Here is an 18,218-nt window from a genome sequence, read left to right on the forward strand (position 1 = left end):
GACTCAGATGTGCCACAGACATTCTGAGGAGTAACCCCCTTAGCTTTAGTTGGACAAAATATGTATCTCGTCAGAATGTTTCGACAGCATGACTTAATTTATTCTACTCACACTGTCCCTGACCGGACAGGAACTGTTTGTTTCCATTGATGACAGATTCTGTGGTCGGTATTCATTTCACTCATGTTATTCATGTATAAAGTGCCACCTATTGGGAACTAAAAGACACCATGTGATTTGTTGCATATATTAGTCAATGAATAAACTGTTGAGATTAATGTTTATTGAAGAAAAAATTGTTTTGTTGTTTATTTTCTGTTTACATGTAGGTCTGAATGATATGATAAGCTCTAAGCCACAAGTTCACAAGGTAACAGCCTATTTGCCATGCCACACGCCAACGACCCTATAGTTGTCTTATTGGATGTTCCCATTGGTTTTTTCAAGGAACATGCTATGGAGACAATGCAAACTAAGCCACAAGTTCACAAGGTAACAGCCTATTTGATGTACCACACGCCAATGACCCTATAGTTGGCTTATTGGATGTTCCCATTGGTTTTTACAAGGAACATGCTATGGAGACAATGCAAACTAAGCCACAAGTTCACAAGGTAACAGCCTATTTGACGTGCCACACGCCAACGACCCTATAGTTGGCTGATTGGATGTTCCCATTGGTTGTACCAGGGAACAAGCTATGGAGACAATGCAAACTAAGCCACAAGTTCACAAGGTAACAGCCTATTTGCTGTGCCTCACGCCAACGACCCTATAGTTGGCTGATTGGATGTTCCCATTGGTTGTACCAGGGAACAAGCTATGGAGACAATGCAAACTAAGCCACAAGTTCACAAGGTAACAGCCTATTTGACGTGCCACACACCAACGACCCTATAGTTGGCTTATTGGATGTTCCCATTGGTTGTACCAGGGAACAAGCTATGGAGACAATGCCACAGGTTGACAAACGAATAACCTATAGGAACACAGCCTAACACTTGATTATCGTTGTTGGGCTTCGACTGACCCTCATGGAACAATGATAATCAACTCTTTAGATCCTGCACTTTCGGCGAGTTATAGGAATCTGTTGATGAAATCTTATGGACATTTAGTGGCTGGCTTGTACAGGGGAGGTTCTGGGGGTCTTTTCGGATACAAATTACTGAAATGCTCCAGGGAATTTCGAGGAAACACATAGAAATGTTACAGGATCTAAAGGTTTAATCAAATAGCATATTATGTCATTAAAATGAGGGTTTCCAGTCCGCTGTGGTGAACTCGGGCCTCAAAAACGACGACAGTGTTGAGTTCAAGCTGATGTCCCACTTAGAGTGCGAGATGAGTCTCATATTTTCAACTGTTCTCATGTTCAGACTTGTAGGAGGAGTGGGAAACGGGGACGGTATGCTACCCATCTCCACTGTTCAATAATAGATGCAAGAGCTGCCGTCCAACATGTACAGTAGAACCTCCCTTAGTGGACACCTCTCTATTAAGGACACTAGTTTTGGTCCCAAATAGGTTGTTTCCATTCAATTTGACCTCTCTAATCAGGACAATAGTCTCTATTAAGGAGAGCACTTGTCAGTCCCGAGGGTGTCCTTAATAGAGAGGTTCTACTGTACCATGTTCTAGGGGGTGTCTTCATTTAGTGGCAACTCTGACCCCAGCTGTTTTGCATTATTTCGCACTAAGTAAGAGTCCTGGAGTGTCAGTTGGCCATAGTTTTACCCCTGCTTTCAGATACAGTAGAACCTCTCTATTAAGGACATCCTCGGGACTGACAAGTGCTGTCCTTAATAGAGAGGTGTCCTGATTAGAGGTCAAATTGAATGGAAACAATCAATTTGGGACCAAAACAAGTGTCCTTAATAGAGAGGTTGTCCTTATTAGAGAGGTTGTCCTTATTAGAGAGGTGTCCGCTCAGAGAGGTTCCACTGTACTTTCTCAGAGAAGTCCTCCCAGATCTTTTCTTCAAATATAGAACAGAAGCGAAGGTTTTTTCATGGATTTCTTTTATTTCTGATCTTTATATTCAGCAGATATGCATGAACATCCATGGATGACATCCTAATTTCAAAACATAGAACAACACTCATGCTAACATACATGAACATAATAAAATCTGTATAGCATTGGCAGTGGCTAAAGGGGTACACCGTTCCTAATCACTTGTAGTCCAGTTAATAGAAATCCACTAATAGACAATGCTGTAGTGCAGTTATTATGAATACGAATTTGTTGAAATTTTGTATCTATAGTATCTGTTTATCAGTCTACAGAATGGCGCTGCTGAAATTTATATTTAGTATATTCACGCAATTGAAATTTTCAAATTCAATTACAAATTCAAAATTCTTAACGAACGATGTAGGCCTTTAAAAGGATAAATAACAACACTTATAAACGTAAACAATAAGTAACAAGATGACATTGTAAATGTCTGATGGTTCCCGATGTGCCGAATGTTGAAATAAAGTTCTGTTAACACTAGTTTTAATTCGAATTGAATTTAAACCTTAATTCGTATTAAGTGTTCACACTGAAAACAGTGTGGCACGATGCGGAACCGTTTTATCGACATCAGTTTTGATTCGAATAGACCATATCAGGGTAACAGGTGGCACCACATGACGGCAGAAAAGACGTCTCCAAATTGTTTTCAACGTTATTCCTCTAATGACGTGGTCCAGCAGTGGCCTCCAGGTGGTCCACCCAAAGTTGGTTAAGGTTAAGGCTCCACAACTCAACCCCTTCGACAGACCGAGATAGGAGAGGATGCCTGCTTCATAACTTTCGACCTTGCCCTTGACATTTGACCTTCAAAGCATCACAGAAGATATAGATTGGCATGTTGTTCCCGTGTCATAGACTAAACAGTTGAAATATCAGTGGTTTCATTGGCAGGTGATTTGACCTTGACCTTGACCTCTGACCTTCAAGGTCATTGCATAACCTGAATGGGCAACCTCAATAACCTGGGCATAGGTGAAGGTTCCATGACTCTACTCCTCCCACAGACCGAGATAGTTCAAATTATCAAAATTGATATATGAAAATCTCATGATATCTTAATGATCCAAATGCCTGACACTGTACATTTTCATGTCATTTAACTCTTTGGTAACTACACATTACCTAGACTTGGTTGCACATTGCTAACTTACTCAGATGTCAAGATATCTCAAAATATCAAATTCGATATATCAATATCACCATGACCCTGATAACTGAGATTGAATTTGATGCACTCATTGAAATCAGGCACATCAATAACCTAGGGTAGACCTTGTTTCCAAACTTCTAACTTGAATAGGGACAGAGATATTCGCATCTGAAAAGTGTGACAGACAAAATCTCACATCTCAAAATGTCAATTTCACCATGATCCCCGTGTCGTAAGTTGACAATGATGGGCTCATTAGATTGCTAGTGTCCACAAACCTAGGGGTAGGAACTGTTTCTAGACCTCTAACCCTCATTTTAACTGAGCTGTGACAGTCATAAGACTGGACAGACACACACACAGACACACAGACACACAGACACACAGACACACAGACACACACACACACAGACAGACACCATGACCAAACACAATATGGTTCCTGTTCTGAAAGAACCAGGAACCATAATAAAATCTTTCTGACTTCATAAATGTCAATTGAATATTCTGACACATAATATTTCTCCGATTTGAATAAAAGGACTTACCAGCACATCCAACCCCCTGATATTTCTCTGATTTGAACAAAATGACTTACCAGCACATCTAACCCCCTAATATTTCTCCGATTTGAACAAAATGACTTACCAGCACATCTAACCCCCTAATATTTCTCTGATTTGAACAAAAGAACTTACCAGCACATCTAACCCCCTAATATTTCTCTGATTTGAACAAAAGGACTTACCAGCACATCTAACCCCCTAATATTTCTCTGATTTGAACAAAAGGACTTACCAGCACATCTAACCCCCTAATATTTCTCTGATCTGAACAAAAGGACTTACCAGCACATCTAACCCCCTAATATTTCTCTGATTTGAACAAAAGGACTTACCAGCACATCTAACCTCCTAATATTTCTCTGATTTGAACAAGAGGACTTACCAGCACATCTAACCCCCTAATATTTCTCAGATTTGAACAAGAGGACTTACCAGCACATCTAACCCCTGCAAGTTACACATCATCAGCATCTGGTGCACAGTCCCATGCAGTCAGTAAATACTGCAACCCCCCAAAAATACTAGCGGTGGTTTTTGTTTGCGGGCACCCACCTTTTAACGCAAAACTATTTATATTTTGTGGAGCTACGAAAGCCGTAATGCTCAATGTACCGACGAAAGTGAAATTTTGTGCTGGTTAACTTTTGCGGATCAAGCCAGACCGCAATGACCAAGACCGCCCAAAAAAAAACGCATGAAAAAAATTCAGGTAACAGTACTCTGCATTATGTAAGCCATGCACAATCTCTGCTACAGTGGTTACACACTGGTTGAGTACATATTGCTGTGATGGTTTGAGTTTTTAAAGAGAAATTTGAACGAATTTATAACAGTGTTTCATATTCAGAGGAAGATATGAATACCCTAAAGCGGGAATTTGATGTAGGTATCAGGGAAAAGTGTTGTACTGGCCAATGTAGTTCTAACCATACAATTAGTTTCGAGGATGTTGCGCTGGGTATTAAGTGTCTGAAGAGTGGAAAACGGGACTGCACTGCAGGGTTAACATCTGATAATTTTATTCATGGTTCACAAAGACTTCATGTATATATATCTTTGCTTTTGTCATCTATGATAAAACATGGTCATAGTGTATATGCCTTCTCAAAAACAACTATTATTCCTATACCTAAGAACACAAGGAAATCTTTAAATACTTCTGATAATTACCGAGGAATATCATTGATTAGTATTGTAAGTAAAATTTTAGATTATGTGTTTTTGAGAAAGCATCAGGATGTTTTATCAACAACAGATGGTCAATTTGGTTTTAAACAGGGTTTGTCAACTGCTTCATGTTATTCAGTAGTTAATGAGATCATTGAATATTACAATAGTCGGGGCACAAATGTATACTGTGTCATGTTGGATGCGAGCAAGGCATTTGATTCTGTGCATTTTGTCAAATTATTTCGGCTTCTGACAAAAAAAGGATTATGTCCCTTAGTTGCACGTTTTCTTGCTATGACGTACACACAACAGAAAATGGTTGTCCAATGGGGGAGAAGTGTTTCGAGAGAATTCTCTGCGAGGAATGGTGTAAAGCAAGGTGGGGTATTGTCACCCGTTTTATTTAGTATTTATTTAGATGAACTTTTTAATCTCTCTAAGGAAATCAGGTTTAGGATGTTATGTTGGTTCAATTTTTTGTGGCGCATTTGCTTATGCAGATGATATTATTATTTTATCTCCTGCAGTTAGTGCTTTAAAAAAGATGCTTAAGATTGCCTCTAGCTTTTCAATAGAATTTAATATAACATTTAATGCAACGAAAACGAAACTCCTTGTTTTTGTAGAACTAGTTAATGTTCACATTGAATTTGAAGGGACTGTGTTAAGACCATCACTATCAGAAGTGCATTTAGGAATTTTACTCGGGATGAATATTATGCAGCAAAAATTCAAGCCTCTGTCAATGATTTATATAAGAGAACAAACATGTTATTATCACAATTTCGTTATACTAATCCTGATGTAAAATATCGCCTGTTCAAAAGTTATTGTATGTCATTATATGGTTTTCAAAGCTGGGATCTCTCCACACCTTTTGTGCAGAATTTGTATATAGCATGGAGGAAGTGTATCCGTTTATTAATGTTCTTACCATATCGCACCCATAATGAGCTCCTTCCATCGATTGTAAATAATTGTTGTATTCAAGCCCAGGTTGAAAAAAGATTTATTAGATATTTTGATGTGCTTTTTAAATCTGATAATGTGTATTTTTCTCTCTGTAAGTCATTTTGTGTGAAAGGTAGTCGTTCTGCTTTAGGAAAATCATTTAACCTTCTGTGCAGTAAATATGTGCAGTAAATGGTATAAGGATGTCTCACTGACTAAGATTAATGTTACCTATAATAATAATGTTGTCCCAGTAGGTCTTCAAATTCGTGAACTATTATATATGAGAGACAACGAGTCTAATATCTTAAATAAGGAGGAATGTAATGACATTATTAACTTCTTGTGCATTAACTAGTTAATAACAATGTTAGCTTATTAGTAGTCTGAAAATTGCACTGCACTTGGCACTTCGCACAAACTTACTCTGTAATTCTGTACATAAGTACGAAATAAATATATATATATCTTATGCATAACAGATGCAGAGCATGTGACCCACCACAGCAAAATGAGTCGCTTCGAGCTTGACAGGTTGAGACAGACTGGTTGTTCATTTCACTATTGTCTGCCTTTTGTGAAATCTGAGTGTATCAATTTCTTCTATTATGTCCTGGTGTCATTTTAGGCTCATCTTCTGTGCGACATGCGACCCATTTTGCTGTGGTGGGTCACATATGGTGATCCTACTGCGTGAAAGGTGTATGTAAGTCTTGCACAGCTCAAGTAAAGGTAAAGTAGGTCGTGTTCGACGCATACTACAGGTTCTGTGTAAGTTTCATGTACATTTAATACCCATAACACAAGCAAATTTAAGCATGTTACTTGTAACTGGGACTGTACCATTTCTATCAGACCACTAATCATTGAACATTACAATATATTTTTTGTAAGTCAAAAGATCAGGACTTGAGAAGCTACATTCAGACATGAAATGTATCACAGAAATGAAATGCACAAAAGGATAAAACATTAGACTAGATGAACATCACATACCCGATTCACGAACAATTGTCAAAACTTGCTGTTATCTCAATCACGAAAACAGCAATTCGTCATGAGATAACACATGTCCTTGCATCATAAAACACACAGACACAATATGTATTAAGTATTCTAACATAGAGGGAGGGCATGACCCTCGTGGTTAACGCTGCAAAAGGTATTTTAACTCTTTCAGTGCCAAGGACGTACATGTACGTCCTAAATATTAAGGTATTTTAGTTCCTCCAGACGACACCAGATGTCCCCAGCTACTCAAATGTGGTTCATATGGTTTCTCTGGCCTGGGGCGTCCAAATTGAATAATTTTTTCGACTGAGAGGGTGGGGTGGGGTTTGCCACCCCTCATTTTAGGTGAAAAATGGTGAAAATCGGCCAAAAATACCACTCCCTCAAACAAATTTAGAACATAATCCTAGTATGCCCCTACTTATTACTGCTGTTTTATTGAAACAGGAGGTAAAGACAAAGGTTTTGAAGAATTTTGATGAGTGTATCTCAATTATTTTTGTGAGATTTTGGGTAGTGACAATGCCCAAAAATGCCCAAATCCTGGGCACTGAAAGAGTTAAACAAAGCTTTTAGCATTGTTCTCTTTTAAGTTATTACATTTTGAATGTCAGCAATATGATCAGGGTAACCGACCACCACTGCACCAGCGTATGACCGAGTAGCGAACTCTGAGAAAGGTGTTTTAAACAGAGCTTTTAGTATCATTCTCGTTCTCCTAATATCACATGTTCAATGTCAGCAATATCGTCTTTCAATAAATTATAACACTGGTATAAAACTCTGAGAAAGGTGTTTTAAACAGAGCTCGTGGTCTCATTCTAATTCTCCTAACATCACATGCTCAATGTCAGCAATATTGTCTTTCAATAAATTATAACACTGGTATAAAACTCTGAAAAAGGTGTTTTAAACAGAGCTTTTAGTATCATTCTCGTTCTCCTAATATCACATGTTGAATGTCAGCAATATCGTCTATCAATAAATTACAACACTGGTTATCTCTGAGAAAGGTGTTTTAAACAGAGCTCTTGGTCTCATTCTAATTCTCCTAATATCACATGTTCAATGTCAGCAATATCGTCTTTCAATAAATTATAACACTGGTATAAAACTCTGAGAAAGGTGTTTTAAACAGAGCTCTTTATAGTCTCATTCTCGTTTTCCTTATATCACATTTTCAATATCAACAATATTGTCCATCAATAAATTACAACACTGGTACAAAAGCCTACAACATACATATGCACACGAACAGTTTCACTGACACATGATCATCATCAATCAGGGCTGAGACATTTCCGATTTTTGAGATATTTCTGCGTCCTGCTGAAGATGTATTGATTTGACAGAAGTAATGGAATGATGTATACCTCAGTTCTCCGTGAAATTTTAAATCTTTAATTAAAAAGGAACCGATTTTGAGGGTTTTTTGCAAGTTAGGTCAGCTTTTTTCTTCTTCCATTTCTGATCAAGGGTTTTGGTAAGAACTGGGCATCAAAATACAACTGCCTGAAACCAGTTCCGAGCTACGTTAACATGTCCTGGCTCATGCTTTCCCGAGGGAGTGTCGCTACGATGCAACCGAACGTGCTCATGACGGTGGGTAGCGGCTCTCCTTCTATCCACTGGTGCTTTCCTTCCTCCATTTGTAGAGAGCATATTCCCGCCATCCAACTCTTGTCGTCTTCGCCACCGACGACGAGGATGCTGTTGCCATATTTCACGACACCTGAAATGACGACTGATAAAATGACTTCCCAGTTTTAATAAAGTGATGACACTGACAGTCAGATTATAAACCGCGACCTGATCTCTCTAGCTATCAGCTAGAATGTAGATACTAGATGGTATGCACAACATCTGTCATGACCTATTCCACTAAAATGGATAATACCATTTTGACAGTTGCAACGGCTCCTGACTGAGTTTACAGTAATGCTGCATCAAAAAAACAAAACAAACTTACCTGCCCCACACAGCGGATGAGGTAACTCTGGCCCAAGCATCCACGTGTTATCCGCTGGGTCAAAGATCTCAACCGAACTTGTACAGTGTTCCGGCAAGAACTCACGCTTCCATTTCTCACTGACCGCAGTGTTCCCACCAATCACATATATCTTCTCCTTGAAGACAGCGGATCCTGCCAGCGCTCGTGATTTCAACATCGGTGGGAGGTTGGTCCATTTGTTATCGCTCGGGTCATATCTGAAATTTACAATTAACGAACAATTTAGCTTTGTCTCTGCACATCGTGCAATACAATACAAGAAAGTGAAATAGCAAGAAATACATACTGTAAAACCAGTCAGGAGCCACTGCAGCTTAAAAACCAGGTCAATTTTTTAGATTTACCGACAATTCTTTTTGCTGAAATTTCTGACTTTGGAGATAAAGACATTCGGAATGAAAATTACCTATTCGGACCTCGATACCAACAGTTTTCATTTTGTATTAGAATAAATACTGCATTTGCTGCCAGAAGTAATGGCAAATGCTGAGGTGTACATTGCGAGATGTGTGCATTGCGAGATGTGTGCATTGCTAGATGTGTGCGTTGCTAGATGTGTGCGTTGCGAGATGTGTGCATTGCGAGATGTGTGCATTGCGAGATGTGTGCATCGCGAGATGTGTGCATCGCGAGATGTGTGCATCGCGAGATGTGTGCATCGCGAGATGTGTGCATCGCAAGATGTGTGCATTGTGAGATGCTCTATTATAGACAAAGCCATCAAACTGAAACACCTCTTACCTGTAAACAGAATTCACAATCTTTCCATTGCTTGCTTCTCCGCCAAACGAATAAAGTTTTCCTTTATAGCTGACTGCCGTCATGCAGCGCAGTGCCTCTGGGAGGGGTGCCATTGCACACCATTGGTTGGTCTGGCCGTCGTAACGGTCCAGGTTACTCAGGATCTCCATACCACCACTGCCTCCAATACAGTACAGGAACCTACAAAGAGCAAAGGAGTGAGGATAGAAAAACAACACGATAGGATTTCTTTGTCTCGATTGAGAAGGCAGAAGAAGAAGATTTCACTCAATACTACTGTCGGCGTTTAATAACTGGGGTGATGTCAGGTAATGCCCAGCTTAAAGAATACTGAGTCGAGACAACTAGTTGATGCCATTTTACATGAGTGAGTGAGCAAGTGCAGTAGAAAAACCTTAGCCTGACACCAGCTAAAGGAAAACCTTAGCCTAACACCAGCTCAAAGAAAAACTTAGCATAACACCGGCTGAAAGAATATCGAGTGGAGATTATGATTGATTTCATGTCACATGAGTGAATGAGCAAGTGCATTGTACAACATCATGGAGAACCTCTCTAAGACTTGAGACTGACAAATGCTGTCCTTAATAGAGAGGCATCCTGATTAGTGGTCAAATTGAATGTAAAGATCCAATTTGGGACTACAACTAGTGTCTGTAATAGAGAGAGTGTCCTTAATAGAGGGGTGTCCGCTAAAGGAGGCTCCACTGTACAGTAACTCAAATTGCCCCTGAAGTCTTTTCAACACACCTGTCTACGGCTACAAGAACTAGTTGTGACCTTGGCTGTTTGAGTTTGGCCTTGACCTCCCACGTCCTTGAACTACAGTTGAACAAGTAGAGGTAATTGGACACCTCCTCCGATGTGATCGAACCACGGTAGTTGAGTTTGCGCACGCTGCCCCCTGCTAGGTAGACGTCATGGTCACCAGCAACACAACAACCTGAAGGAGAAGACACTTAGCTTATCTTTAAACAAAACAAAACTATATGTGATCTCTGTGGCAAATGAGTTTTCCCACACCAGTCGTGTCTGCACATCGGACAAAAATTAGGATATCCTCACGCTGCCTCACACGCCTGTGCTGAAATATGTGTTTTGTGTGATAAAGTCTATTTCGACTACGGCGGAGAAAGCAGGAAACTGAAAAGTTTCACAGGCAATGGATTAGTTTTGATGAAGGTACATAACTCATAATCTTACCAACATTTTGTAAAGAACACATTAGCCTCTTTTTTCTGATGGATTGGTGTACGGTTTGCCCACAAGTTTGAACATGGTCTTGTCCTTAAGCATCCAGCTGCCTGGGTAACCGCAATTTGCATCCACTGTGGGTCACAGACTGGCACATTGACCAGTGATAGAAAGCAAACATCTGGTTAACCCACGCCGCTTTGAGATCACTTACCAGGCATATACAAGCTCTGCGGCAGCCGGCAAACATGTAGCAACTTGCTATGATGCGGCAGAAGCATCTCCATGCTATTAAACTTCATATGATTCTCCTCGCTGTAGGGGTTGGCGATAATCAACACGCCCTGAATAACGTTCATTCCTTTACGAGTCGTAAAATTCAAATCAAGTTCCTGTTTACGATTCTTCAACATGTGATAGTAGCGGACCTTAGCAAGCGTGTCTTGCAGCGCGTTACAATCGCGGACCATCGGATTCGATTCGATGAAGTCGCAGAAATAGTACGAACTGATGTTTGCAAATCTGACGTGACAAAGAACACGTCCTGCGTCGTTTTTACGCGTTTCCAAATCATGGTTTATCCATTTTAAACACGCAGAATATACAATCTCTTCGGTTGAGATGTTCAGGTCACTGTCCGCGATGATATCGACTAAGTTATCCAGCGGCAGACACAAGAACTCGTCCCTCTGGTACAGATCTGTGAAATGAGTACAGATAATTTCACGGCTCTTTTTTGCCAACGCGTCACATTCATGTGCCTTAGCAAAGAAGTAAACCTCAATACAGTTAGTCTTATTAATATGCTTCATCATAAATGCTTCGCAGCCAGCTTTTAGTTTTTCCAATTGGAATATATTTGCCGCAGATAAGATGTTTTGGACGCTTGACTCAGTCAGCGCGATTTCTCCACGATAAATGTAGCGAAGAATTCCATCTAATGTGTCACTGTCAATGTCTTTTAACTTGACCTTATTTTGAACATTTTCTAACATGTCATGCGAGAACATTGCCATAAAGTACGGACTGGATATCGCCAGGACGTTCTTATGACAAAGGAACTCCCTGCTTCCGATGCACAGAGTGACATCAACGAGATGTTTCGTCTCATAGAGTTTTGCCAAACCTTCCATGATTGAGATGGGTCTCCGCGTATCGGTGAAGACATTTTCCAATCCTCTTTCAGCCTGACTTGGGGGTGATGGTGTTGTCAGAGAACTGTGAGAAGCGTCCGCAGATGATGATGGCAGAGAATAGGCCATCTTCGGATCATTTGTTACCTCGTTCAGATTGAGATTCTAAGATTAAGAAGTTATCTCCTTCTGAAAAATGAAAGAAAATATTCTATAATTTATAATCTGGCATTGTGGTTTTAGTTCATTTTCAAATACACACCGATTTTGGATTAGTTTAAGGATTATGCCAAGTTACTTGTATATCAATCACAACAGTCATTACACAGAATGGAGAAATATATGGTGGTGGAGGTGGTGTGTGTGTACTGTGCTGTGCAGTGTGTGTGCATGAGATGGGGGGGGGGGGGGGGGGGGGCAGTGCATCCAGAATCAGCCTGGATCATTACCAAAACACAAACGAAACTGTCGAGTCTATACATATGTTGAATCAATGTACATAATATATTGGCATATCCTACCAGATGTAAATATCAGAATGTGGGAAAAGTGTTATTTCAAAGAAATAAGTCATTATTTCCATTCTGACATAAAACTGATTAATTTCGATAAAACACTCCAAACCATGTCCTGGGAATCCCCATTAATGACGTCATGAGGGAATTCTCAAGTAAATATCAGAATGTGGGAAAAGTGTTATTTCAAAGAAATAAGTCATTATTTCCATTTTGACATAAAACTGATTAATTTCGATAAAACACTCCAAACCATGTCCCGGGAATCCCCATTAATGACGTCATGAGGGAATTCTCAAGTACTACGGTGGCGCATAACAAACTCTTGTAATTACTTTACCATATGTAAACACGTCGAAGCTCAATTATTCTCTCTTTGTATTGACTTCAAAATAAAATTATATTCCTGTCGTTCATAAAAAAATTAACAATATTAACGATGAGAGTTTGAGTAATTTCTTGCACTTTTATTTTCCCAAGGGCAAATGCTCCACCGTAGCCTGCACTCCTGCAGTACAAACCCGGAAGTGCCACGCTGGAGATAAACAAACGTCAAATTCCAACATCACATTTTTGTCTCAAACAAATCCAATGTAACTCCATAAGTATGTGAGTGACATAAATAAAACTCAGTACACCAGAGTAGTTAAGAGTGAAACAGTAAAAATGGGACAACTTTGGGCAAAAAGTTTTGGCCGCCTGATGAAGAAAAAAGAGGTCAGGATTTTGGTTCTTGGTAAGTTTTCTTTGGGTTTTGATTTTCGACTTATTTTGGGTGCTGACCTACGACTAGTGCTGACCAGGCATCCACTTCACCTCAAACAAAGGGTCATTGTGGCTTGTCCGAAGTATGCAATGAGGGCAAGTGTCTCAGGGGTTTGTGTGCAGGGCCAGAGAAGCAAAGATTATTACCCCTGTTTCCTCGGGATGCTTTACCTGCAGATCTGCTCCGAGCAGCACGGTCCAACTTATGAGATATACGACACTTCAGAAGTCAGCCCTGGAAGTTGCGACGGGACGCTTAGACTGCTAAAGTGTGGAATCGGTAATGATTGCACTCTCGCTTTTCCAGTTGGCAGATTCCACATTTTAGCAGTCTCCCATTGTCTAAACCGTACAGTCGCAACTTATGGGGCCAACTTCTTTAGTGTCGACTGTCGTATTGTATTAATAAACGTCAGCTGATCTTAGTGCACCAAGCACCAAGTTCACATAATCGAGCGCAGCGTCTTTTTTATGTGAAACCTGGGGAGGATCAGGTATAACTATGCCTACACTTCAGGTATTGGACTTGAATACTGCCTCTAAAAACTGCTGCCATGATGCATATTCCAGGTCTTGATGCCTCGGGGAAGACGACCATGTTGTACAGGATGAAACTAGGTGAAGTGGTGACAACCATCCCGACCATTGGATTCAATGTCGAGACCGTCGAATACAAGGATATCTCTTTTACAGTCTGGGATGTTGGAGGCAGGGGAAAAATTGTGAGTAGTTGGCGGCTGGAGTCTGTTGCTTAGTTAGATTTTTTAGACTAGAGAATGTTTTCAAAAGTCTTCAAAATATCAAGCCTCTGCCGATTTTGAAAAAGTGTCTGATGCTTTCCAGTGATAATACATAGAAGCTGAAAGTTAAGTCATTCTTAATATCACATTGATCATCTGAGGGTGTAATCCTTTCGTGAGAATGATAATTAAAATGTATAAATCATTGTTGACATGTCAAGATTTCTTTGTTTGCAGCGCCCCCTTTATCGCCATTACTACCCAAATACTGACGCTGTGATCTTCATGATCGATAGCAATGACAGGGAGCGCTTCTCCGAAATGAAAGACGAAATGGAACACTTCCTTGCTGAAGATGATCTCAGGAATACGACTTTCATCGCCATGGCGAATAAGCAGGATTTACCAGACGCTATGTCGCCAACCGAGGTGGCGGGTCTTATCAACAAGGACAGGAAAGGGTTTAGGAAGGATAGAATTGGTAAGTTTACTGGCTTGACCTGTGAAAAAAGCGTGTTTAATGCTTTTTGCTCATTCGTAGAAATTCCGTTGTCAAATGAAAATGGCAAATTCTTGCATGCTCATACAGATCTTGGCCAACTGAGAATTTTCAATGGTGCCGCATAACGGACAAGCGCTGTGTCCATTAACCCCTGCCCTAGCTGATACAATACGTACTGTTACTGCCTATAGCCTCCCGTTAATGAGGGACAGCAGTTGTCAGTGCTCTGCTGTCGCCCATGAGTCAGTTACTGTAAAATAAGTCCAGAGCTGTTATAGCCTTGAACACCTGCACGGTATTTGACCTGTATTGAAATACAGCGTGGTCAAAGCTATGTGACTCCTCATCATCTTCCCCCCTCATCATCGGGAGTCACTGTCTTCGATTGTGGGTTTTGATATCAAGACTTACTTTTGCTTCGTACTTTTTTCAGCCGTTTTCCCAACATCAGCAAAAACTAGTGAAGGTCTGTTCGAATGTTTTGACTGGCTGTGTGATGAATTGAGTGGAAAACACATTCAGGAGACGGCAGTCGAACCATGGAAAGATATGGCCAAGGACATCACAGAGGAGGGGAAAACTGGGCTAAAATTTGTCACAACCACTTGGATGAAACTGTTGTCTACTTTTCAATTAACTTCTAAGGTGTGAGAATGCAGGCATAAGGATCTTTAGAATCGTTTAAAGGACTGGTCTCACCCTGGAGAATCAACTCTCCAACTTGATGAGAATCAGGCTTTCCAACTTGTTGTTGAGAATCAGTCAGGTTTTCCAACTTGTCAACAATCAAGCAGGCTTTCGAATTGGTCAAGAATCTGATAGGTTTTTCAACCTGCTGAATATCAGGCAGGCTTTCCAAATTGCTGGCCTGTCCAAGGAAAGTTTTTCAATGATATTGGAAAAAAAAAAAATTTCTGTTCTGACGAGGTTGTGCACCACTGATTTGTCCTGTGGGTATATGTAATAAACAAATTGCAAAATGTGCTTGTTTATGCGTACACTGGTGGCTCTGAAATTTTGTGCATATGATGTCATATTGTTCTAGTAACCAGAGAGACACAGGTTATATTAGTAACTTTACCACTGAGAGCAAACTTTGGCGATTTGTTTGTGCTGCACAAATCTTCCCTGGGACTTCCAAGGGCAAGCTGCTCGGACAGTTGGAAAGCCAGTCCAGAATGCACATAATTCTCAGTCAGTTGAAAACTGAATCCCGGAGCGAATCTGTTATGTTCATTCCTCAAGACCTAACTCAAAAAATAGCCCAAAAAAGAATTTTAAAACCTATACTCAACTGCCAAATTCTTATCTAGCATGGTAATAATGTGTTCTGGTCTTGATGAAGGGCATATTTACCAAAGAATTATAAAATACTTACATATGACTGTGATAAAATACTGTGTTGTCTCTAGTGTGTATTTATGAACCTTTTTGCACCTGTTTTCTTTGAAAGAAATATTCTTATTATGACTTGAATCTTCTGCTCTCAATCTGTTCGCCCAACAACTGAAATACTATTCAAGTTACCAAGCTACACTCCTGACACAGTGGATCAGCCCCGTACCTCCCTATAGAAAGTGTGATAAGAATGAGGCATGGATTGCCTTGGGAGGCTAGCTACCACCTGACGATGCAGCATGGAAAGTTTGGTGCATTTTGATTGTCCGCTGAACAGTAACCAGTCAGGCAAGGTGCCCCATTTTGCGAGTTGTCACCGCTTCTGGCTATCATCGCAACTTTCTGCTGTGCCGCTCTTGTCCAACTCATGTCTGCTGTAGCCGCTGGTAGATTTATGACCCAACCCATTAACCAGCTCCATGCAACAGGGAATCCTACACATCCCTTCAAGATGTCAAGGGGATGCTCATACTGACATCCACAAGAGGGGGGGTCTGATTGTCACAATCTATCTGGGGACCTAGGGACATACTCGCTCACTCCTTCAACTTGACTTTTCTATGTCAATTGTGCCAAAATTCAATTGGTTCGTATAAACTGGTAGCTGGAACTAATTTCTATGCGCCATGAGAGGTAGTTGGCCTTTCAACAGCCGCCCAGTAGGAGGGGCTGCCTCCAAAAAGTTCCACTGTCAGAGCTGGTGGAGTGTTAGGTCAGAGTGTCCTTCTCTAAGCTGGCTACTGTCACCAGGTTGAAGAGCCCAGTCTGCCCAGATGAGGTTTCCTCCTAGATGCTTCCCAGCCGGGGCTGATCAGACAGCATCAGCCCAGGTTTGTGATCAATTTTCCATCTCCCATAAAAATTGCTTCTTCCAGCTGATCAGCCCAATCTACTCAGAGCTATCTGGTTTCTGGCTGGCCTTTTGCACCACTAGTGTTGGTAGAAGCACCCCTACCGCAGGAAGGCTTGGGTTGGAGCTTGACTGCCAGCTACTTTCACATGCCATTGGAGTCTTTTATGGAGAAGAGAGCTATATAGTCCTGGTCACCCACACACAAGCAGTCCATTTCGGGGACACAACCACCTTGCAAAGACCTATTCCGTTGCCACAACCACTTCAGAAACAGCAGGGGGGTTCAGTTACAAGCAGATCAGTCCATTTTGGAGGCACAACCACCTTGCAAAGACCCATTCTGTTGCCACAGCCACTTCAGAAATAGCAGGGGGTTCAGTTACAAGCAGATCAGTCCATTTTGGAGGCACAACCACCTTGAAAAGACCCATTCTGTTGCCACAGCCACTTCAGAAATAGCAGGGGGGTTCAGTTACAAGCAGATCAGTCCATTTTGGAGGCACAACCACCTTGAAAAGGCCCATTCTGTTGCCACAGCCACTTCAGAAATAGCAGGGGGGTTCAGTTACAAGCAGATCAGTCCATTTTGGAGGCACAACCACCTTGAAAAGACCCATTCTGTTGCCACAGCCACTTCAGAAACAGCATGAGGTTCAGTTACAAGCAGATCAGTCCATTTTGGAGGCACAACCACCTTGCAAAGACCCATTCCGCTGCCACAACCACTTCAGAAACAGCAGGGGGTTCAGTTACAAGCAGATCAGTCCACTTTGGAGGCACAACCACCTTGCAAAGACCCATTCCGTTGCCATAACCACTTCAGAAACAGCAGGGGAGGTTCAGTTACAAGCAGATCAGTCCACTTTGGAGGCACAACCACCTTGCAAAGACCCATTCCGTTGCCACAACCACTTCAGAAACAGCAGGGGAGGTTCAGTTACAAGCAGATCAGTCCACTTTGGAGGCACAACCACCTTGCAAAGACCCATTCCGTTGTCACAACCACTTCAGAAGCAGCGGGGGGTCAGTTACAAGTAGATAAGTCTATTTTGGAGGCACAACCACCTTGCAAAGACCCATTCCGTTGCCACAACCACTTCAGAAACAGCAGGGGGTTCAGTTACAAGCAGATCAGTCCATTTTGGAGGCACAACCACCTTGCAAAGACCCATTCCGTTGCCACAACCACTTCAGGAACAGCAGGGGAGGTTCAGTTACAAGCAGATCAGTCCATTTTGGAGGCACAACCACCTTGCAAAGACCCATTCCGTTGCCACAACCACTTCAGAAGAAGCAGGGGAGGGTCAGTTACAAGCAGATCAGTCCACTTTGGAGGCACAACCACCTTGCAAAGACCCATTCCGTTGCCACAACCACTTCAGAAGCAGCAGGGGAGGTTCAGCTACAAGCAGATCAGTCCACTTTGGAGGCACAACCACCTTGAAAAGACCCATTCCGTTGCCACAACCACTACA

General features: G+C 41.3%; 2 protein-coding genes across 3 annotated transcripts; one reads left to right on the forward strand and one right to left on the reverse strand.

The window, feature by feature from the left end:
• Positions 1-7,507: 7,507 nt before the first annotated feature.
• Positions 7,508-12,643, reverse strand: LOC135495131 (kelch-like protein 40a). 2 transcript variants are annotated; one of them, XM_064783563.1, is made up of 6 exons: positions 12,492-12,643; positions 11,052-12,159; positions 10,394-10,586; positions 9,623-9,823; positions 8,840-9,078; positions 7,508-8,602 (listed from the first exon to the last, which is right to left on the reverse strand). In XM_064783563.1, the coding sequence occupies exons 2-6, from the start codon at positions 12,097-12,099 to the stop codon at positions 8,400-8,402; spliced, it is 1,884 nt and encodes a 627-aa protein (XP_064639633.1). In that variant the 5' UTR covers positions 12,100-12,159; positions 12,492-12,643; the 3' UTR covers positions 7,508-8,399. The 2 variants fall into 2 exon arrangements, with proteins under 2 accessions (XP_064639633.1, XP_064639634.1); XM_064783564.1 differs by having other exon boundaries at positions 12,595-12,642.
• Positions 12,644-12,986: 343 nt separating this feature from the next.
• Positions 12,987-15,962, forward strand: LOC135494812 (uncharacterized). The gene is made up of 4 exons (XM_064783102.1): positions 12,987-13,221; positions 13,821-13,972; positions 14,228-14,471; positions 14,926-15,962. The coding sequence occupies exons 1-4, from the start codon at positions 13,152-13,154 to the stop codon at positions 15,141-15,143; spliced, it is 684 nt and encodes a 227-aa protein (XP_064639172.1). The 5' UTR covers positions 12,987-13,151; the 3' UTR covers positions 15,144-15,962.
• Positions 15,963-18,218: the final 2,256 nt, after the last annotated feature.

The sequence above is a fragment of the Lineus longissimus genome, chromosome 10 (assembly GCF_910592395.1).
Source record: "Lineus longissimus chromosome 10, tnLinLong1.2, whole genome shotgun sequence".
Lineage (NCBI taxonomy): Eukaryota > Metazoa > Nemertea > Pilidiophora > Heteronemertea > Lineidae > Lineus > Lineus longissimus.

Excerpts from the sequence above, each read along its gene's own strand:
- LOC135495131 (XM_064783563.1), bottom strand. The coding sequence starts at position 12,099 with ATGGCCTATTCTCTGCCATCATCATCTGCGGACGCTTCTCACAGTTCT. Across the intron at positions 9,079-9,622 it reads ATTGTGAATTCTGTTTACAG|ATATGACCCGAGCGATAACA; the intron begins GTAAGAGGTGTT and ends TGTAAATTTCAG. Across the intron at positions 8,603-8,839 it reads TCATCCGCTGTGTGGGGCAG|GTGTCGTGAAATATGGCAAC; the intron begins GTAAGTTTGTTT and ends TCGTCATTTCAG.
- LOC135494812 (XM_064783102.1), top strand. The coding sequence starts at position 13,152 with ATGGGACAACTTTGGGCAAAAAGTTTTGGCCGCCTGATGAAGAAAAAA. Across the intron at positions 13,973-14,227 it reads TTGGAGGCAGGGGAAAAATT|CGCCCCCTTTATCGCCATTA; the intron begins GTGAGTAGTTGG and ends CTTTGTTTGCAG. Across the intron at positions 14,472-14,925 it reads GTTTAGGAAGGATAGAATTG|CCGTTTTCCCAACATCAGCA; the intron begins GTAAGTTTACTG and ends TACTTTTTTCAG.